This window comes from Argopecten irradians, chromosome 5, assembly GCF_041381155.1.
Source record: "Argopecten irradians isolate NY chromosome 5, Ai_NY, whole genome shotgun sequence".
Classification (NCBI taxonomy): domain Eukaryota; kingdom Metazoa; phylum Mollusca; class Bivalvia; order Pectinida; family Pectinidae; genus Argopecten; species Argopecten irradians.
In genome coordinates this window covers 7418393-7442451 of record NC_091138.1, presented here as the reverse complement: position 1 = coordinate 7442451, position 24059 = coordinate 7418393, and the positions used below count along the sequence as shown (strand labels likewise).

At 36.8% G+C, this 24059-nt stretch overlaps 2 protein-coding genes across 3 annotated transcripts in view; one reads left to right on the top strand and one right to left on the bottom strand.

The window, feature by feature from the left end:
- LOC138322753 (solute carrier family 15 member 4-like) overlaps window positions 1–10335 on the top strand; it is a 30570-nt gene extending 20235 nt beyond the window's left edge. The window contains exons 8-12 of the mRNA XM_069266839.1: window positions 71–249; window positions 3699–3885; window positions 4263–4463; window positions 4882–5016; window positions 8421–10335. Coding sequence (XP_069122940.1) covers window positions 71–249; window positions 3699–3885; window positions 4263–4463; window positions 4882–5016; window positions 8421–8662 — 944 coding nt within the window. The 3' untranslated portion in view covers window positions 8663–10335. The remainder of the gene's footprint in view (window positions 1–70; window positions 250–3698; window positions 3886–4262; window positions 4464–4881; window positions 5017–8420) is intronic.
- Window positions 10336–14020: 3685 nt separating this feature from the next.
- Window positions 14021–24059, bottom strand: part of LOC138322754 (uncharacterized) — a 31437-nt gene continuing 21398 nt past the window's right edge. For both annotated transcript variants that reach the window (XM_069266840.1, XM_069266841.1), the window contains exons 10-12: window positions 21260–21395; window positions 20536–21077; window positions 14021–19989 (exon numbers count right to left, since the gene is read on the bottom strand). In XM_069266840.1, coding sequence (XP_069122941.1) covers window positions 19875–19989; window positions 20536–21077; window positions 21260–21395 — 793 coding nt within the window. In that variant the 3' untranslated portion in view covers window positions 14021–19874. The remainder of the gene's footprint in view (window positions 19990–20535; window positions 21078–21259; window positions 21396–24059) is intronic.

Below are 24059 nucleotides of genomic sequence, written 5' to 3'. Positions count from 1 at the left end.
TATTCATTAAATGTAATATTAAGTCATAAATAATATCCATTCCTTGTTTTCATTAAATTTTCTATTACAGGAAGTATTTTGGGTAAAGCTTTTGGTGTTTGTACTGCCACTAAGTGTGGAGGGTTTAAGAAAGCCCGACAGAGGAATGGCGGTCCCTATAGTGACGATATGGTGGACGGAGTGATCTCTGTACTACGTGTTCTCCCAGTCTTCTTACTAATCATCATGTACTGGGCAGTATACTCTCAGGTAACTCTACATCGACCCAGTCTAACTCATCATCATGTACTGGGCAGTATACTCTCAGGTAACTCCATATCAACCCAGTCTTACTCATCATCACGTACTGGGCAGTATACTCTCAGGTAACTCTATATCCACCAAGTCTTACTCCTCATCATCATGTACTGGGCAGTATACTCAAAGGTAACTCTATATCAACCCAGTCTTACTCATCATCATGTACTGGGCAGTATACTCACAGGTAACTCTATATCCACCCAGTCTTACTCATCATCATGTACTGGGCAGTATACTCTCAGGTAACTCTATATCAACCCAGTCTTACTCATCATCATGTACTGGGCAGTATACTCACAGGTAACTCTATATCCACCCAGTCTTACTCATCATCATGTACTGGGCAGTATACTCTCAGGTAACTCTATATCAACCCAGTCTTACTCATCATCATGTACTGGGCAGTATACTCTCAGGTAACTCTATATCCACCCAGTCTTACTCATCATCATGTACTGGGCAGTATACTCAAAGGTAACTCTATATCCACCCAGTCTTACTCATCATCATGTACTGGGCAGTATACTCTCAGGTAACTCTATATCCACCCAGTCTTACTCATCATCATGTACTGGGCAGTATACTCACAGGTAACTCCACATCAACTCAGTCTTACTCATCATCATGTACTGGGCATTATACTCTCAGGTAACTCTATATCCACCCAGTCTTACTCATCATCATGTACTGGGCAGTATACTCAAAGGTAACTCTATATCCACCCAGTCTTACTCATCATCATGTACTGGGCAGTATACTCTCAGGTAACTCTATATCCACCCAGTCTTACTCATCATCATGTACTGGGCAGTATACTCACAGGTAACTCCACATCAACTCAGTCTTACTCATCATCATGTACTGGGCATTATACTCTCAGGTAACTCTATATCCACCCAGTCTTACTCATCATCATGTACTGGGCAGTATACTTACAGGTAACTCTATATCCACCCAGTCTTACTCATCATCATGTACTGGGCAGTATACTCTCAGGTAACTCCACATCAACCCAGTCTTACTCATCATCATGTACTGGGCAGTATACTCTCAGGTAACTCCACATCAACCCAGTCTTACTCATCATCATGTACTGGGCAGTATACTCTCAGGTAACTCCACATCAACCCAGTCTTACTCATCATCATGTACTGGGCAGTATACTCTCAGGTAACTCCATATCAACCCAGTCTTACTCATCATCATGTACTGGGCAGTATACTCACAGGTAACTCCACATCAACCCAGTCTTACTCATCATCATGTACTGGGCAGTATACTCTCAGGTAACTCCATATCAACCCAGTCTTACTCATCATCATGTACTGGGCAGTATACTCTCAGGTAACTCCATATCAACCCAGTCTTACTCATCATCATGTACTGGGCAGTATACTCACAGGTAACTCCACATCAACCCAGTCTTACTCATCATCATGTACTGGGCAGTATACTCTCAGGTAACTCCATATCAACCCAGTCTTACTCATCATCATGTACTGGGCAGTATACTCTCAGGTAACTCCACATCAACCCAGTCTTACTCATCATCATGTACTGGGCAGTATACTCTCAGGTAACTCCATATCAACCCAGTCTTACTCATCATCATGTACTGGGCATTATACTCAAAGGTAACTCTATATCCACCCAGTCTTACTCATCATCATATACTGGGCAGTATACTCACAGGTAACTCTATATCCACCCAGTCTAACTCATCATCATGTACTGGGCAGTATACTCTCAGGTAACTCCACATCAACCCAGTCTTACTCATCATCATGTACTGGGCAGTATACTCTCAGGTAACTCTATATCAGCCCAGTCTTACTCATCATCATGTACTGGGCAGTATACTCACAGGTAACTCTATATCAACCCAGTCTTACTCATCATCATGTGCTGGGCAGTATACTTACAGGTAACTCCATATCAACCCAGTCTTACTCATCATCATGTACTGGGCAGTATACTCACAGGTAACTCTATATCCACCCAGTCTTACTCATCATCATATACTGGGCAATATACTCTCGGGTAACTCCATATCCACCCAGTCTTACTCATCATCATGTACTGGGCAGTATACTCTCAGGTAACTCCATATCAACCCAGTCTTACTCATCATCATGTACTGGGCAGTATACTCACAGGTAACTCTATATCAACCCAGTCTTACTCATCATCATGTACTGGGCAGTATACTCTCAGGTAACTCTATATCAACCCAGTCTTACTCATCATCATGTACTGGGCAGTATACTCAAAGGTAACTCTATATCAACCCAGTCTTACTCATCATCATATACTGGGCAGTATACTCACAGGTAACTCTATATCCATCCAGTCTTACTCATCATCATGTACTGGGCAGTATACTCACAGGTAACTCTATATCTAAATGAACTGAATGTAATACCTCTATGTGACCCCTATTCGCGATGTTGTCTTGATCATCGTTGTATACAAACAGAAAACAAAATCGTTAAAACATAGGTAACTTTTAACGAACATCTCAAATACATACGAATAATAAGAGGACAAACAAGATAATTAGGTGTATTTGTAGCAGTAACTGGCATTAAGTTAAATTTAATTTATAGACAACCTCATGGATACAAAGAATATCATACTCCGATTTCTCAAAACAAAAAGTGTCGACTTACATATCGTAAATTGGGATATTTTGGATGTGGTCATGTTTTTGCTTATTTGGCGTTTGGCATGAAAGCGCAAAATTTTAACACACCAAAATTTGGCAACGCATTTATTTGTTTGTATATAACGATCAGTACATCTTCATGTCATGTGTTAGGTATGTTAACATGTACTCTCGGGTAAATAACTCAATCACGTTATATAAATATACATTTGAGGTACTGTATGTGATGTCAACCGAGAAAAACTACGTTACCTTTGAAAGTTTTTCTTTTATGCAAATATGTATATAATTAGATATGTGACTAATAATTACTTTTATTGAGGACAAAGATAAGGCTTAAAAACTAATCACATCAGTTTTCTTTGTGAGATATAAATGGTGTGTGTCAGAGAAATGAAATCTTCATATTTCGTTTTGATCCAATCAAGTTATGTGCCAAAATTTTGCTTTGTAAAGGGAAACGCCAAATTTAAACACACCAAAATTTAACCACCCTATTTTGATACAAAAAAGGCAATTTTTTCCAACGCCATAATATTCCAATTTACGGTAGTTAAAAAATGCACTTCATTATGTAACAAACTTCATTGTTGTCTCTGATTGACTTCAGATTGTGTCAAGCTTGGTCGTCTCCAAATCCTCTGCATTAATACATACCTTATACTATTGACTCCACTCTAAGGACGTTGTGAATGGAAGAGCATTCCCTGTAACACAACTTTTCTTGTTTTAGATGCAGTCAACGTTTTTCCTACAGAGTGAGAGGATGAATGTGATGGTCGGTGATGTTAAGATGCCTGCTGCTGTACTAAATATCTTCAACACTGTTATAATCCTGGTTCTCATCCCCATCATAGACCGTGGTATCTACCCACTGCTCGCTAAATATGGCCGCAGTCCTTCCCATCTACAACGGATAGGTTTGTTTGTTTTCTTAGTTACCAAACTCTTCTTAGTTACCAAAACATTTTATTCAGGTTGGGAAGTATGGTGTGTGTCTTGTACACAAAACTAATAAACTTATACTTTGACATATTCCTTTGTCATATGACCATGGTATCGCTCTTACAAAGCTAAGAAACACAAATGGAATTTGGTTGCGCCGTATTGAATTACATTGATAGCAAACCGTTTCTTATACCTATTCCAAAACGTCTCCTTTTTGCTACTCTTTGGATCTAACCAGTAGTGGCGTATCTATAAATATAAGGTCTGAATGATATTCCTATCATTAGTATACTCTGACACACGATTTATACTATAAGTACTATAACAGTATCGTCTTTCATTTTGTCAGGATTTGGGATGATTTTGGCGGCGCTCTCGGTGGTAGTAGCTGGGATATTGGAAATCTACCGTAAGCAGGAATTGTCAGAATCAGGGGGAATAATTCAAGAGTTGGCTGATGACAAATTCAATGCATCAACGTTGTCTGTATTCCTTCAAGTGCCCGAGTTTGCCCTCGTCGGAGCCAGTGAGGTTTTCGCCAGTATATCGGGTAAGCTAAAACTACAAGCAAAATCGTTCAATGATCATTTTCTCTTCTACATTTAAAAACAGTGAATGTGAAGAAATTTCACTGCAGTATCAGCTAAAAACTATTTAGGAAACATTTTGTTTAATTTTTTAGTCTCCAGAACCCAGTTTCACGAACATTACTTAACTTTAAAGAATTCCTTAACTTAAAATGCCTCATAGAAAAGCATTACAGAATTATGGGGAAATCTTAAGTTATAAGGAGTCTTCCTTAAAATCTACAATATTTTCCTGTGGAGAATTTTAAGTTGATTTTTCTTTAAAGATAAGGAATGTTCGTTAAAGTGGACCCGTTGGTTTTATTGGCCTCTCTATCCTAACTAACATTATCATTTGATTATTTGTAACTGCTTTCATACTTTTGATACCAACCTATCTAGGTCTTGAGTTTGCGTACTCCGAAGCTCCTGACTTCATGCAGGGTTTAGTGATGGGGTTGTTCCTGATGACGTCAGGAATCGGAAACTACGTGTCGACCCTGATTCTAGTCATCGTTAAGGCTGCGTCAGCGGGAGGTATGTAGACAGACAGTGATAGTCAAGGCTGCTTCAGAAGGAGGTATATAGACAGTCTGTGATAGTCGAGATTGTGTCAGTGGGAGGTATGTAGACAGTCTGTGATAGTCGAGATTGTGTCAGTGGGAGGTATGTAGACAGTCTGTGATAGTCGAGATTGTGTCAGTGGGAGGTATGTAGACAGTCTGTGATAGTCAATGCTGCTTCAGCGGGAGGTATGTAGACAGTCTGTGATAGTCAAGGCTGTGTCAGTGGGAGGTATGTAGACAGATTGTGATAATCAAGGCTGCTTCAGAAGGAGGTATATAGACAGTCTGTGATAGTCGAGATTGTGTCAGTGGGAGGTATGTAGACAGTCTGTGATAGTCAATGCTGCTTCAGCGGGAGGTATGTAGACAGTCTGTGAATGTCAAGGCTGTGTCAGTGGGAGGTATGTAGACAGATTGTGATAATCAAGGCTGCTTCAGCGGGAGGTATGTAGACAGTCTGTGATAGTCAAGGCTGTGTCAGCGGGAGGTATGTAGACACTCTGTGATAGTCAAGGCCGTGTCAGCGGGAGGTATGTAGACACTCTGTGATAGTCAAGGCCGTGTCAGCGGGAGATATGTAAACACTCAGTGATAGTCAAGGCTGCTTCAGCGGGAGGTATGTAGACACTCTGTGATAGTCAAGGCTGCTTCAGCGGGAGGTATGTAGACAGATTGTGATAGTCAAGGCTGCTTCAGCGGGAGGTATGTAGACAGTCTGTGATAGTCAAGGCTGTGTCAGCGGGAGGTATGTAGACACTCTGTGATAGTCAAGGCCGTGTCAGCGGGAGATATGTAAACACTCAGTGATAGTCAAGGCTGCTTCAGCGGGAGATATGTAAACACTCAGTGATAGTCAAGGCCGTGTCAGCGGGAGGTATGTAGACACTCTGTGATAGTCAAGGCCGTGTCAGCGGGAGGTATGTAGACACTCTGTGATAGTCAAGGCCGTGTCAGCGGGAGGTATGTAGACAGTCTGTGATAGTCAAGGCTGCTTCAGCGGGAGATATGTAGACACTCTGTGATAGTCAAGGCTGTTCAGTGGAGTCTGTGATAGTCAGGCTGTGTCAGTGGGAGGTATATAGACAGTCTGTGATAGTCAAGGCCGTGTCAGAGTGGGAGGTATGTAGACAGTCTGTGATAGTCAAGGCTGTGTCAGTGGGAGGTATGTAGACAGTCTGTGATAGTCAAGGCTGTGTCAGTGGGAGGTATGTAGACACTCTGTGATAGTCAAGGCCGTGTCAGCGGGAGGTATGTAGACATCTGTGATATCAAGCTGTAGCGGGAGGTATGTAGACATCTGTGATAGTCAAGGCTGTGTCAGCGGGAGGTATGTAGACAGTCTGTGATAGTCAAGGCGTGTCAGTGGGAGGTATGTAGACAGTCTGTGATAGTCGAGATTGTGTCAGCGGGAGGTATGTAGACAGTCTGTGATAGTCAAGGCTGTGTCAGCGGGAGGTATGTAGACAGTCTGTGATAGTCAAGGCTGCTTCAGCGGGAGGTATGTAGACAGTCTGTGATAGTCAAGGCTGTGTCAGCGGGAGGTATGTAGACAGTCTGTGATAGTCAAGGCTGCTTCAGCGGGAGGTATGTAGACAGTCTGTGATAGTCAAGGCTGTGTCAGTGGGAGGTATGTAGACAGACAGTGATAGTCAAGGCTGCTTCAGCGGGAGGTATGTAGACACTCTGTGATAGTCAAGGCTGTGTCAGTGGGAGGTATGTAGACACTCTGTGATAGTCAAGGCCGTGTCAGCGGGAGGTATGTAGACAGTCAGTGATAGTCAAGGCTGCTTCAGCGGGGAGGTATGTAGACACTCTGTGATAGTCAAGGCCGTGTCAGCGGGAGATATGTAGACAGTCTGTGATAGTCAAGGCTGCTTCAGCGGGAGGTATGTAGACACTCTGTGATAGTCAAGGCCGTGTCAGCGGGAGGTATGTAGACACTCTGTGATAGTCAAGGCCGTGTCAGCGGGAGGTATGTAGACAGTCTGTGATAGTCAAGGCTGTGTCAGCGGGAGGTATGTAGACAGTCTGTGATAGTCAAGGCTGCTTCAGCGGGAGGTATGTAGACAGTCTGTGATAGTCAAGGCTGCTTCAGCGGGAGGTATGTAGACAGTCTGTGATAGTCAAGGCTGTGTCAGCGGGAGGTATGTAGACAGACAGTGATAGTCAAGGCTGCTTCAGAAGGAGGTATGTAGACAGTCTGTGATAGTCAAGGCTGTGTCAGCGGGAGGTATGTAGACAGACAGTGATAGTCAAGGCTGCTTCAGAAGGAGGTATATAGACAGTCTGTGATAGTCAAGGCTGTGTCAGTGGGAGGTATGTAGACAGTCTGTGATAGTCAAGGCTGCTTCAGAAGGAGGTATATAGACAGTCTGTGATAGTCAAGGCTGTGTCAGTGGGAGGTATGTAGACAGTCTGTGATAGTCAAGGCTGTGTCAGTGGGAGGTATGTAGACAGTCTGTGATAGTCAAGGCTGTGTCAGTGGGAGGTATGTAGACACTCTGTGATAGTCAAGGCTGTGTCAGCGGGAGGTATATAGACAGTCTGTGATAGTCAAGGCTGCTTCAGAAGGAGGTATATAGACAGTCTGTGATAGTCAAGGCTGTGTCAGTGGGAGGTATGTAGACACTCTGTGATAGTCAAGGCTGTGTCAGTGGGAGGTATGTAGACAGTCTGTGATAGTCAAGGCTGTGTCAGTGGGAGGTATGTAGACAGTCTGTGATAGTCAAGGCTGTGTCAGTGGGAGGTATGTAGACAGTCTGTGATAGTCAAGGCTGTGTCAGTGGGAGGTATGTAGACAGTCTGTGATAGTCAAGGCTGTGTCAGTGGGAGGTATGTAGACACTCTGTGATAGTCAAGGCTGCTTCAGTGGGAGGTATGTAGACACTCTGTGATAGTCAAGGCTGCTTCAGTGGGAGGTATGTAAACACTCTGTGATAGTCAAGGCTGCTTCAGCGGGAGGTATATAGATACTCTGTGATAGTCAAGGCTGTGTCAGCGGGAGGTATGTAGATACTCTGTGATAGGGCATCCATGTTTACAAAGAGGATTCTCGAGACAAGGGTATTGGTTTTTTTTTGTGATATCCTCCGACACGATTTGTTACTTAGCTAAATTAAGCGGAATATAATTCTCAGTACATTTTCATATTTTCATTCATTAAATGGGGATTTGTTGAGTTTCTTGTTTTGAAAAAGATAAGAAAAAACTGGCTTTTTTGATAGCTTTTTATTAATCATTGGCACTAAAAACTATTGTAAAAAAAAATGGTAAAAAATGTATTATTCTTTTATTTACATAAAATGGTGGGATTGTTAGTTGTACCTTTATTGTTATAGGGGACCAGACCACTGTAACTAATTTGGTCTTTTTCAGATCCTTGGTTTCCTGATGAAATCAATGAAGGCAAGGCAGAGTACCTATTCTTCCTTATAGGCGGACTAATGGTGGTCAACTTCTTCGTGTTCCTTATCATCGCCAAGCTGTATAAATCTCGTGCTTCGTCAGAAGCGGACAGAGAACAAGAGCGGTATAATACTGATCCTATCATAGAAAAGAAATCAAGGGATGAGTTTGGTTACCATGACAACCCTGTAGTTACAGATACCAGGATGTAGTACAAAGTGTATGTCCGTCACTTGCATCACTTAGATGGAACTTAGATGTGTACGACTATGAACAAAAACATTACCTTATTCAGTTAATAGAACTATTTGAGGAATTGCTGAAAAAATAGATCAAGGATCGATATACAAATTATATATATTCATAAAATTGTAAGTCTACTAGCTATAAGATATCCATCATAAACTTGCATCAAAGATCAAATCGCATAAAATTGTTCATCCTTCTTCAATTGCAATACAAATACTATTCCTTTGTGGTATTTCCCATACAAAACATACATGAATCGAAATCCCATTCATCTATTCAAAAGTGCCTTCATTATTTATACGTTTTAAAGAAAATGAACAGAATAACATGTACTACAAATTATGCCAGCACTGTTTTCGATCCATCTCCCAACACAGCCAGCAGGCCTCTTATTCTATTTCACTAAAGCATCTTAACAAAAGGAAGAAACGATAAATAGGAATAATGAACACAAGTGTAAGAGGTACATTTTGTACTTTATATGATAGTGGTAATAATAGAGCATTAAATACAGTGAAAACTAACAGGACAGTAAAATAGATAAAGGTTACACCACGGTTTTAATAAGATTTTCTATAAGGGAAATAATGCCTTCTTTACAACATTTAGCGCTGTACACGAAATAGCCCTTGAAGGCATAGCGAAACGCGCTGAAATAAAACTACCGCTGAAATAAAATTACCGCTAAAATAAAACTATCAATAAAATACATCTACCACTGAAACAAAACTACCACTGAAATATAAATACCGCTAAAATAAATCTATCAATAAAATACATCTATCACTGAAATAAAACTACCACTGAAATAAATCTACCACTGAAATAAGTACATTTGCAAGAAATGATTTAACAGTCGGGAATGTATATATCAATTAATGTATAACTTAATTAACAAAACCCGTGTAGTTCATTAATACATAAACAGATCTGAAATACCATGATGCTATAAAGTAATTATACATAGTTTTTATTTATGTTGCATTAATTTATTTTGATTTAGTTCCCGTCTATAATCTAGTCTGTGATGTGCAATCCAAAATATTTTCCAATGTGATTTTACATTCCAGATGGATTTTATTTCCTTTAAAACGTTCATTATTCAACATTACTTTTTAGTATTATATCACATAAAATTGTTATTTTGATGTACATAAAAATCTGTGATTTACTCTTTTTATCTTATGATATTTAGTAGACAAAGACTTTCCATATGGTAGACATGATATTTCTGTACGTAATTCTGTTAACCTGGAAATCTACGCGAGGGGAAAACGTTCGCTAATTGCGTGAAGGTCGCATGATCGCGAAATTTTCCATCTTCGGTAAAATGTCTTACATGTATAAAAAATCCTTTGTTAAATGTATGAAAGTGTATCTATCGCGAGAATAACAACACCGTGAAAGTGTTATATTTGCAAATCTCGAGATTGAGCACTTGTGAAAATATCCCATAATGTAAGTGGTGAGAGCTTCAATAGAAAAACAAATCAGAAGATCGACTCTGAGGTTATTCTATTGAAAACATGATACTGTAATGACAAGCCGTGTCCAACAAATATAATCGTGCTAGAAATATTCGAATTGTAGTATTATTGAAAAGAGAATAAAAAGAAATAAAATGTTAAGAAATTAAGTGGATGTGTTTTGTGTTGATATTAAAGTTAGCACAATCCTAGACCATCAGTTTCAGCAGTATTCATCCAAACGTAAACGCTAAGTATCGGCTGGTCATCTTTTAGTTAGGGATTACTACATAATCACAACACCTGAACCTAGCTTCGTGAAGATGATTCCTTTCTTTTCTTCATTCTTCTGTCTAATCGCTTTGGTATCGTTTCATAAGTCCGCTACACTTGTCAACAAGAGGCCCAGAGGGCCTGTATCGCTCACCTGGTTTTTTGTTAGTAATTTTCACAAGACTCTGACAATTAGAAAAATAAGCAAAATTGACTCCCAAAGTTTAATTTTGAATCACAATCATACAATGATGCTATTGATACCATACAAATATGCTATCCAATACATAGGTTCAGAGACAAAGTAATTTATATGAAAATAGTAGCCTAATTGACCTTTTTGACCTCGCATCTATTGCCGTTTAAGGCCCCGGGGGTCAGCCCTATCATTTGTACAATTTCAAATCCCAACCCTATAAGGATGCTAACATTGCATTATAAGTGCTCTTCCATTCTTAGTTGCAGAGAAGAAGTCGTTTATATGGAAATAGCTAAATTGACCCCTTTTGACCCCACCCTTCAGGCCCCCGGGGGGTCAGCCCCATCATTTGCAAAATTTTGAATCCAAACCCTATAAGGATGTAACCATTGCATTATGAGCGCAATCCCATGTTAAGTTGCAGAGAAAAAGTCATTTATATGGAAATTGACCACTTTTGACCCCGCCCCTCAGGCCCCCGGGGGTCAGCCCTATCATTTGCTCAATTTGGAATCCCCAGCCTACAAGGATGCTACCATTGCATTATGGGTGCTATACCATGCTTAGTTGCAGAGAAGAAGTCATTTATATGGAAATAGCCAGATTGACCCTTTTGACCCCGCCCCTCAGGCCCCCGGGGGGTCAGCCCTATCATTTGCACAATTTTGAATCCCCACACTATAAGGATGCTACCATTGCATTATGGGTGCTATACCATGCTTAGTTTCAGAGAAGAAGTCGTTTATATGGAAATAGCCAAATTGACCCCTTTTGACCCCGCCCTTCAGGCCCCCGGGAGGTCAGCCCCATCATTTGCAAAATTTTGAATCCAAACCCTATAAGGATGTCACCATTGCATTATGAGCGCAATCCCATGTTAAGTTGCAGAGAAAAAGTCATTTATATGGAAATTGACCACTTTTGACCCCGCCCCTCAGGCCCCCGGGGGTCAGCCCTATCATTAGCTCAATTTAGAATCCCCAGCCTACAAGGATGCTACCATTGCATTATGGGTGCTATACCATGCTTAGTTGCAGAGAAGAAGTCATTTATATGGAAATAGCCAAATTGACCCTTTTGACCCCGCCCATCAGGCCCCCGGGGGGTCAGCCCTATCATTTGCACAATTTTGAATCCCCACACTATAAGGATGCTACCATTGCATTATGGGTGCTATACCATGCTTAGTTTCAGAGAAGAAGTCGTGTATATGGAAATAGCCAAATTGACCCCTTTTGACCCCGCCCCTCGGGCCCCGGGGGGTTAGACCCATCATTTGCACAATTTGGAATTCCCACCCTATAAGGATGCTACCATTGCATAATGGGTGCTATACCATGCTTAGTTGCAGAGAAGAAGTCATTTATATGGAAATAGCCAAATTGACCCCTTTTGACCCCGCCCCTCAGGCCCCCGGGGGGTCAGCCCTATCATTTGCACAATTTTGAATCCCCACCCTATAAGGATGCTACCATTGCATTATGGGTGCTATACCATGCTTAGTTTCAGAGAAGAAGTCGTTTATATGGAAATAGCCAAATTGGCCCCTTTTGACCCCGCCCCTCAGGCCCCCGGGGGGTCAGCCCCATTATTTGTACAATTTTGAATCCCCACCCTATAACGATACTACAATTGCATTATGAGTGCTATCTCATGCTTAGTTTCAGAGAAGAAGTCGTTTATATGGAAATAGCCAAATTGACCCCGCCCCTCAGGCCCCCGGGGGGTCAGCCCCATCATTTGTACAATTTTGAATCCCCACCCTATAAGGATGCTACCATTGCATTATGGGTGCTATCCCATGCTTGATTTCAGAGAAGAAGTCGTTTATATGGAAATAGCCAAATTGACCCCTTTTGGCTCCGCCCCTCAGGCCCCTGGGGGGTCAGCCCCATCATTTGTACAATTTTCAGTTAGTAGCCCATAAGGATGCTACCAGTCCAATTTTGTTGAAATCCGACCAGCGGTTATGGAGAAGTCGATTGTTGACAGACGCCGGACGCTGCGGTATCCCATAAGCTCACCTCGGTCCTTTGGACCAGGTGAGCTAATAACAGCCAGGTTTAGTGCACGTTCCTTTCATTCGTCTTCTACACCTGTCAATAATAGCCAGGTTTAGCGCACATTCCTTTCATTCGTCTTCTACACCTGTCAATAATAGCCAGGTTTAGCGCACGTTCCTTTCATTCGTCTTCTACACCTGTCAATAATAGCCAGGTTTAGCGCACGTTCCTTTCATTAGTCTTCTACACCTGTCAATAATAGCCAGGTTTAGCGCACGTTCCTTTCATTCGTCTTCTACACCTGTCAATAATAGCCAGGTTTAGCGCACGTTCCTTTCATTCGTCTTCTACACCTGTCAATAATAGCCAGGTTTAGTGCACGTTCCTTTCATTCGTCTTCTACACCTGTCAATAATAGCCAGGTTTAGCGCATGTTCCTTTCATTCGTCTTCTACACCTGTCAATAATAGCCAGGTTTAGCGCACATTCCTTTCATTCGTCTTCTACACCTGTCAATAATAGCCAGGTTTAGCGCACGTTCCTTTCATTAGTGTTTAACACTTGGAACAAATTATTTTACTTTCTCGTTATTTTTTGAATTCATCCTTGTCAAACTTTGTTACTAACATGATAAAATGAAGAGATCGATTATCATTGGTCACATTCATAACCATGAAGTACAACTCGGGCTGGGTCTGGCTACAATGCAAAAAAAAAAAAAAAGAGAGATCCATTTGACACAAAGTTCCATGGAGTTCGGATCGACAAGTGAACATTACGTGTTAAGGTGTACAATCAAGCTTCCTTCTATTAACATGATGATATCATGTTTTTATTTGAAGTGAGAGTCCACATGTGTACTGCATATTATGCAACTGATGTTACTGGATGAGGTCGCCATAATTTCTTCAGATTTGTTTAGAAGTTCGTCGAAGGTGTATTTTGTAGCCTAATCTGGTGAAGACTTGTAAAGACTGACAAATCTGTTGGTGTAAAAGTGCCGTTTTCTGTTGTTTGTATTGTCTCTTGAATAGTTTCCTGAAGTGCCCCGGTTTTTATTTGACCAATTTCCCGGAAAAGTGCATTTACATCCATGACAACCCTGAAGACTTTGTATGAAGGATTGTCAGCTGCCATCCCGTAATAGTTTACAGATGGAAAGCATGGCTTCACGAATCTTTCCATCCAAAACGGACACTACTTGAGAAGTTTATCACTGAACATTTCTGATGGTGGTCGTTCCTTTATAAGTAAGGCGTAGTACACTTATGGTCATACTATTCATATTAATGGTTAGATCTCTGCTGTCAATTGGCCGATAGTGTATACATGCTATTGTTGTATAATATTCAATTAATAAATACAACAAAGTATTGACAATCTTGATAAAAATAAGTTTATTATTACTATAATGTTATTATAAGGTAGGCATCAAAAGCACTGTATAGAGTTACTGATATAACACACAATAAGTTATCCATGAACACATCAGTCATGCCTACACTATAATCTCTACGTGGGGTACATACTATTTACAGGTCATTTTTCTCCAATCGGTGTTCACAGGTCAATATAAACTTACATTTTACTGTATCTCGTTGAAAAAAACAATTTACAAAATGAGATTGGAGATTTTCAAATAGCATTTTTCCATCAGAAGAATTTATTATTTTTGATGATGGAGTTAAGACATAATTCATATATCTTTGATTTTAACTTTGAATACATTTTTTAAAAGCAAACAATTTCAGATCCAATTTTTTTCCAAAATCCAAATTCTGTTTCTCATGCAATTTTAAAAATTGGTTGTATTAACGACAAAGAATATATCACAGCTGGTTTTATGTCAAATTTATATTCCTGGAAAGAAGTCAATATATAATATAAACTTATGAAAGTGCAGTTTGACTAAAAAATAAAACATTACATATCTTTCCATCCTGTAAAACATGAAAAAACTATTTTGTCTGGAGATAGATAATAGATTCCAGGATTAAACATGATCATCACAGTTTCTAGTACCCTGATCTCTTACATAATGGACTAACAATAATAGGTATACACATATAGATCAATTTTGGACAGTTATGGATTGCAAAAACCTAATTTGAACCTAGAGTGTATCAATCTAACTGGTAAACATTGTTATTGTCAGTTTTCTATCTAATTTATTACATGATTATAACCGTGTGATAATTTATACCTTTAATTACATCTCCTATGTAATGCCACGTAAAAACTCAATGTTGTAAGGATTTCAATGTTTATACCAACATATACACTTATTCTTGTATCTGGTACACAAATACAGACTTAAATCATCAAAATACTTCGTCTAAATGTGTAATCAAAATCCATAATTATGTACATACAATATATCCTATTGATGTAAAAAGTAAGCCTTAAATGAATTTTTTTTGCCAAATCTTAAAACAGTACCAAAAATTTTTTTTTCATACCAGACAAAGAGATCTTTCTTGTTGTGTTGACCAGATGTTCAACAAACAATCTGTAAAATATATACACATTTCAAAACAACAGAATATATCTATTTTATCAATTGAAGAAAATAGTTTCTTTGCCTCCGCCCAATTTAATTTAGCACCACTTAATCATCATGCATACACATTCAATTCAACAACCAGGACTTGTGTATGAAGATCGGAACTACTACACAGATAGCTCTATGTTTAGTTCTCATAAATTTTTATATAATAGCTCTATGTTTAGTTCTCATAAATTTTTAAACAAATTAAGCTATCAAGGTTAAGAGTTATAACAACTGTTTCTTTCAGATTAAAAAAAATAATAATGTAATTAATAAGGTAGTAATCTCCATCAAAAGGTTTTTTACTAACACCTCATTCAATAATTTCAAAATCATTTTCATTTCAATTTTTCTCAAATATTAAATATGCCAGATTTGTTTAAACAGTTTAAACCAGTTTGTGACTATTTCTTAAACACCAATTTTACTATCAAACAAAACATTTAACATAACATATAAGTAGTATACAGTGATCTGGTGTACATTGCATGGAATCTACGGAGATCTGAGATCAGATCAGATTTACATAGGAGACAATAAGTATTATATACTACTAACTGTAACAGAAGTCCCCCGTTATACCGCCATCATTTTTCCACTGTCGATATTGGCAGTATAACATAGGGTGGCTGTACAACAATGTTTACAATATGTAGGTCCTAATCACGACCAATCGTGAATGCCATAATAATACATGCATATCAGCTACCATCGTCATTTAATTGTACATAAACCTAGATACAGTTGAAAAATGGTCAGAGACAAAGTCCTGAAAACAAATATGTTTAGATTAATCAACAGCTTACTCAAGAACTGTCATATTCTGAATAAAGAATGGTAATTTGATAGATTAAAATTGTAAAAACAGGAAAATTGTAAACTCTGTAACAAGTATAAAGTATGGCTGGTCAAAAAGAATGTTTAGCACCTAAAATTATATTGATTACTTAACATTGGATATTGCGTTATTAATTAACCTATTTTAACTACATTTACGACTTATTACTCTAGGGGTCTATTCCCTAATAAATTCTGAGATAAGATTTTGGGCTCATATTGCATATGAACACAATACTGAGATTACATCTAATTAGTGAGACATCTAATCCACATATGAAGACAATATGTAATTTGTAAAAATCACCTTAACTTCTGAACTCTTCTATTAAGGTAGCTTCAAATACATATGTAGTTGTATTATCTACAGGAGTTCAAAGAAGAAAAGAAATACGGCAAAAAGTACAAGCTAAGCAAAATGAAATGAAACACTTGAATCTACATCATAAATCATAAAATCTTAAATCTTAGTCTTTTTTATAACTTCATCAACAGTTATTATGATACAAGGATCCATTTTTTTTATTATTGTCAGTAAAATATATAAGAATGATTCACAACCATACAAAACTTTTATAAAACTAAACAGAATGTTCAGATTAAAACTTAAAACTCTTTAAACAGTGTTAAATAGGTTGAATAATTGATAGGATTAAAATTTCTTCCATGACGCCTTTCCTAAATGGATTTTAAGGAGCACATACAATATATATACTTCTATAAAGGCACAGGACTACATCAAGTTTAACAAAAAGTAGTTATACCATGCAAATCTAGGTTTTTATGGTTATTTTATGTCAGTAAAAAGAATATTGCAGCAGAAGATTTAAAACAGATATGACATATTGTGCTTGCTATGATAATAGTTTATTACCCAGTATATATAAGTTCAGTGTTTATACAATGTATAAAATTCATAACACTGACAAAGTATCTTTCACATAATATTTTAGAGTAAAGAAAATAGTTTACTGGCAAGAAGTGGATTTGATTTTTTTTTTTTACAAAATATCTAATTAAATGACAAAGAGTGAATCTATTAGTTATAAATATATTTTTTTTCAAAAAAATTTTAAACGAAAAAGAAAATAGATAACTGAAAATTAATTGTTGATAAATCCATTTAACAAGTGCTCCACCGCCGACAGAGCATAAATGATATTCATCATTTGAACAATAATTGGCATTTAATCGTGTATATATACGCCTAATTAGCACAAAAAATAACATAAAATAATTTAGTTCGCCTTTGGTGCATGCGCAATCATTACTTCATTCCATATAGGATATAGTGCCACGGAATTTTTTCGGGATGCAATTAATTATTTTTCATATTTTTAACTTGAAGTAAAATAAGAAGCTCAAACTTTTCAATGGTGGTAATGGTGTAAAGTAAGTAACTTTTGTAACTGAAGAAAAATACTAAATCGTCTGTTCCTGTTTTTGATAGTGAAAAAATACCATTTGTCAGCGGTGGAGCATCTTTAACAAGTGAATATAGCATCCTACCAGTAATTAATAAGGAATGGTTGAAAATCTCATTTAGAAAAAAATATTCCAATTATATTAAGACCATAGTTATTAAATATATATCTGATAGATTTAAATAAATAAATTCAGGAGGGATCATTTTGCACAAATCATTATCACATTTCCCTTATTAGGTAATAACAAAATTCTAGTTAACAGTTAGATCATTTCAAAATAACACAGGATTTTTAAGTCTTATTAATGGTTAAAATATTTTAAGTTAGTAATTTCTTAGAAATTTTAAAACGGAAAAATAAAATTCAATAATCCGTGAAGTATTCTAAAACTGTTATAATATAATTACATAACTATATAGTGTTTAAAATCTACAAAGTTTTGTATGTATGAAAATTATTAACAACTTAAATATTAAACATATTCAACTATAATACAGTTTGTTTTCATTTAATTTAAAATACATCATGATCTTTAAAAAATAAAAACGAGACAACCATCACATCTAATAAATATGTCAATCATACAATGTGAAGCTACATTGGATTTGTCTGTGACTAGACGTGCCATATTTTGATTAGGTGTTCACAAATTAGCCCTGATTATAAATATGATTTCTGTGTATCGAAGTCAACATATTCTATATACGAGATGAGTATATCACACAACCACAGGAGATTCTATCGTCAACATTGAGAGAAATGTCAGACAGAGACAGGACTACCAAATAAGATTAATTCAGTTTCAGAGTATACAGTTTCGGAGTTTTAATGGATCATACAAGTAATATATTGTATAAACAAATAACTGCATCTTTTGATGCCAAGACAAAGTAGAGAAATGTATTTTGACAAAGTAGACATAAATAATTTAGGACATTAGTTCATTATTTCATTTTAAACATGCATTGCCGGCATATTGAAGATACAAAATGAAATAAAAAGTTCTAAAAAGATTTCAAATGATCTGCATGAAGTTGAGATATCTAAAATTGATTCAGAAAATACTGTCTCAAAGCTAAAAGATTTTCAAACAGAGGGGAAAAAGCTGTCCAGATGATATGTACCATAGTAAAAAGAATTAAAAAAAAGACAGAAAAGGGTTAGATAAACTAGCTCTTCTTTCCCACCTTCCCATGAATAAGCTTTTCCAATGAGAAAAACCATGTGATTGTCAACAGAGTGTGGAGCCCTGGGATTTCAGTAGAAGAAAAGAAGGGAGATCATCAAAGAGTTCCTAATACCTGATTCATTTTTTCATAAAATATATACATTACAAAGTCCTAAGTAAGTGATAAATATACTGAGCAGGCTTTCTTTCAGATTGATCATATTGTAACAACACATGACAATAATTCAAAATTCATTGAAAAATTTTAAAAATAGAGGATTTTCTTGGATCTGAGACATATTCAGTGTAAGAGAGCTTGAGATGCTTAGGAAAATGACACAATATAGCCTTGCAGATCTACAGTAACATTATAGTACATGGGTGACTGAAAAGACATCTTCAAATCTTTGCTAATCAAGTTCACTATTTTTTATGATATGTATGTTGAAATTAAAAAAAGCAGCCTGACATATAATTTTCATGGTCCTTACTTTTTCATCACATTGTTCAATTACAACTCCTGGATACAACTGGACTTCCATATCCTCTCCTAAACCTAAGGAATCTGAACAGTCGAGGATAGCTGCATCAGATAAGAAAAAAGGCGTAAAGACCTTTTTGGACCAAGAAAAATCATATCATTAACTCAAAAATCTCCAACAAACAAAAAAGCACCAAATACTACAGTAAACTTCAAAAATCTAAATAATTTCTTACAGAAACAACTTGGACAATGTTTTGATTTATATAGACAGAATAAGCTTAAAAATAAGCATGAAATAAACAAAACAATAAAACTATCGAAAATATCAAAATGTTAAGCATTCATTATTGCATTATAAGTATTTCCAAAGATTACCAAATAAGCTGAGGCTTCAGGCAACATGGACCCAAAGCAAAATTTATTGTTTCTGGTTTAAAACAACAAAACCCAATAAAAACCTTTTAAAACAGAGAACTACACAACAAATACCGAAGGATTCAAAATAATGTAACAATTGGATGGAAGAAAGTTTAAAAATACCAGCTTTGTATTAGGTATTTAATTTTGCACCAATATATATCTGGTTATCACCCCTTTGTACTAACAACCAATACAGTGTCAGAGTTGGCAGCCACTGTCGACCTCCATTACGTACACAGTGTATGATAAATATATAACTACATTCAGTACACTTACAATCTTAGAACCAGTACAGGAATGTAACAACTTAGTGATATGTTACACCATTTCCTAGTCGGTGTCTGTAGACTTCAAACCTCCATTGGCTCGGTGGCATCCTTGGGGTCAAAGGGCAAAGCCTCGTTTTCACTGGTGTCATCTTCTTCACCTTCTTCATCCCTTTCCTCTCGGTCTGAAACTTCTGGCCTTAAAAGAAGAAAATAATATAATGGAAGATTAGAGTTAGAGTAGATTATTTTAAAACTCAGAAATTGATGATAATAAAATGAACTAAACAAAGAGATCTACTACTGGTAGGTCATTAACTATTGATGTTTAGATTGAGCAATATTTAATACAGAACGAAATTAACAGGTTAAAGAAAATAGGAATTGTTTATAATCATACAATCTATGCATTTTCTGTTTAATAATATCTATAACAGCACAATATAGTGTTAACATTCTTAACATTTTTTTTTCAAAAGCAAAATAAAAAGATTTAATATAAAAAAATTTATCAATTCGGTTTTTTTATTAAATTACATCAGTATTTAATCAGACACATCAATTCAGTATTAGCCTGGGTTATCTCCCTTTATTTACAGTAAAATGTTTAAGATAAATATCCAGTTAGATTATTTAACAAATCTCATAACACATTCGATATACCAATAATAATATACATATAATTGTCAACATTACAACACACACATCATTTGAACTTTAACTACCCCCTGGTATATATACTTACAATCCGTCGGAGTGACTGCTGGCAGAGGAGAAAGACTGTGTACGAGGGAGAGTCACTGCCTGGAATGTAGACAGACGGTGGTTACTTCGGTCACTATAGGAACTGGCCGGAGCATATATCTCATGTTGTGGGCCTGGCTCATAGTACCGTCCATTTGTAAAATAGCCCATAGATAAGTCACTGCCCTGGAGTTTATGATGGATATTGGTAGCACTCTTAGACTTGCGATTTTCCTTTCTGTTTGTTTTAGAGGATTTGGGCTCGGGATGGAAGGTAGTGCTGCGTGTGGCTGGCATGGTATTGCTGTGGTACTCTATAGGTACAGGAGTACTACTGTAATACCCTGTGTCAGAGTGACGTGATGCTGTGGACGGCTGTTTACTGTGACCGTTACCGTGGTTACTTTGGCCATTATTGTCTTTCTGACGATGAACATGTGGAATTGCGTATTGGTGGTACAGGCTCTTACGCTGCTCCTCTGGTACCTCAATGTAAGAGATTTTACTGGGAGGTGCCTCCTCAGAATCCGGTGGTGTCTGCTCCTATTAAATATTTAAAATACTCAAGAAATTAAGATGTCTTTGATTTGGTCATTATAAAATATCTGGACATAGTTGTATTATAACTATTTTAAATATTTCAACAGCATCTCATTCATGTATGACAACAGCATCTCATTCATGTATGACTATAACTGATTTGTTAATGATATAGGTATACTAACCTGATTCTCTAAATGGTAATCCTCCAATAGTTGATGAGCCCACTCAAACAGTCCTAAGGCATCAGCTGGAATGCTGGAGACAGGCTCCTTCTTATGGAGTAGTACTAGGACCCTACACAACTGGTGGATAACTCCCCTGGAACGATAAAATATAAAACTATAAACTAAACCAAGCTATTTTAATGGTTTTATCAACACAGTGATCAAACAGATAATAAGATAACTCAAAACAATACAAACACAAATCACTGAAAGATATACCTGGTATTTCTATACAAGCAAAGTACCAAATAAATTTTCATACTTTCCAGCTGTTAAGTCGCACCTGCGTATAAGTGGCAAAGATCTTTTTTCAAAGACTTTTTCAGTTTTTGTACACGTATAAGTCACACTGGTATATAAGTAAATCCCAAAAGTTAGACCTGCCATATATTAAGTCTGTAATAAAATGGAATGTAAAACGAAATTGATAAATTTGAAGTCGTAAAAGATATTAGCTTTCTGTTATTACTCAATCTGATTAAAACACAGATTCTTATTATCACTACGTTTGATTAGAGGATTTGACAACATCTAATTAGGGGTCACCTCCAGTATGACTCCAGATGACCTTTGGAAATGGCCAATCAAATTGCTACCTTCAGAATCTTGAAAGTGAATTTCAGGGGACAAATTACTTTGAAAAAGCTGTCAGAATCATTTCATGTCTTTTCGCGCGAAGAGCGCCACAAAGCTAAATGTTTATGCATACTGGGACGAAATGGCATTTACAATTGATGTAGCAAGATATAGAAAATCCCAACATGACCCCTAATGGAATGTTATCAGATCCTCTATTGAATGGATCCTCTATTATAAGGATCTTATTTTACAGAGCTGGATCAATATATCGATATACCGATACATATCAGTTTTCAGCAGCGTATCAAATATAGATATGCAAACATTCTGTATATCGCTGTCTAGTTTTAACAACTCAACCTACTATTTTTGTTATAGAAATGGGAAATTCCAAACAAAATTTATTCTAAAATATCATTCAAGTATGAACATTCCAATCAAGTGTTTAAAGCATCTGTGTTACTTAGTTGGATTAGAAATGCTAACTAAGAATACAAATTAATAGAAACTAATTTACACAGACGATAAACCAAATCAATGTTTGGTAGATTTTTTCCAGGTTATAGAATGTTTTATCAAAATTGTCTTTTATTGTCACAATATTCAAAACACAATGTCGACTGAATTTGAAAAAAGGTCCACTGTATGGTCAATATGTGACGTGTATTGTTTCAGAGTATTGTCAATATGTGACGTGTATTGTTTCAGTGTATTGTCAATATGTGACGTGTATTGTTTCAGTGTATTGTCAATATGTGACGTGTATTGTTTCAGTGTATTGTCAATATGTGACGTGTATTGTTTCAGTGTATTGTCAATATGTGACGTGTATTGTTTCAGTTATTGTCAATATGTGTCAATATGTGACGTGTATTGTTTCAGTGTATTGTCAATATGTGACGTGTATTGTTTCAGTGTATTGTCAATATGTGACGTGTATTGTTTCAGTGTATTGTCAATATGTGACGTGTATTGTTTCAGTGTATTGTCAATATGTGACGTGTATTGTTTCAGTGTATTGTCAATATGTGACGTGTATTGTTTCAGAGTATTGTCAATATGTGACGTGTATTGTTTCAGTGTATTGTCAATATGTGACGTGTATTGTTTCAGTGTATTGTCAATATGTGACGTGTATTGTTTCAGTGTATTGTCAATATGTGACGTGTATTGTTTCAGTGTATTGTCAATATGTGACGTGTATTGTTTCAGTGTATTGTCAATATGTGACGTGTATTGTTTCAGTGTATTGTCAATATGTGACGTGTATTGTTTCAGTGTATTGTCAATTCATGTGACGTGTATTGTTTCAGTGTATTGTCAATATGTGACGTGTATTGTTTCAGTGTATTGTCAATATGTGACGTGTATTGTTTCAGTGTATTGTCAATATGTGACGTGTATTGTTTCAGTGTATTGTCAATATGTGACGTGTATTGTTTCAGTGTATTGTCAATATGTGACGTGTATTGTTTCAGTGTATTGTCAATATGTGACGTGTATTGTTTCAGTGTATTGTCAATATGTGACGTGTATTGTTTCAGTGTATTGTCAATATGTGACGTGTATTGTTTCAGTGTATTGTCAATATGTGACGTGTATTGTTTCAGTGTATTGTCAATATGTGACGTGTATTGTTTCAGTGTATTGTCAATATGTGACGTGTATTGTTTCAGTGTATTGTCAATATGTGACGTGTATTGTTTCAGTGTATTGTCAATATGTGACGTGTATTGTTTCAGTGTATTGTCAATATGTGACGTGTATTGTTTCAGTGTATTGTCAATATGTGACGTGTATTGTTTCAGTGTATTGTCAATATGTGACGTGTATTGTTTCAGTGTATTGTCAATATGTGACGTGTATTGTTTCAGTGTATATGTCAATATGTGACGTGTATTGTTTCAGTGTATTGTCAATATGTGACGTGTATTGTTTCAGTGTATTGTCAATATGTGACGTGTATTGTTTCAGTGTATTGTCAATATGTGACGTGTATTGTTTCAGTGTATTGTCAATATGTGACGTGTATTGTTTCAGTGTATTGTCAATATGTGACGTGTATTGTTTCAGTGTATTGTCAATATGTGACGTGTATTGTTTCAGTGTATCACTGTATGGTCAATATGTGACGTGTATTGTTTCAGTGTATTGTCAATATGTGACGTGTATTGTTTCA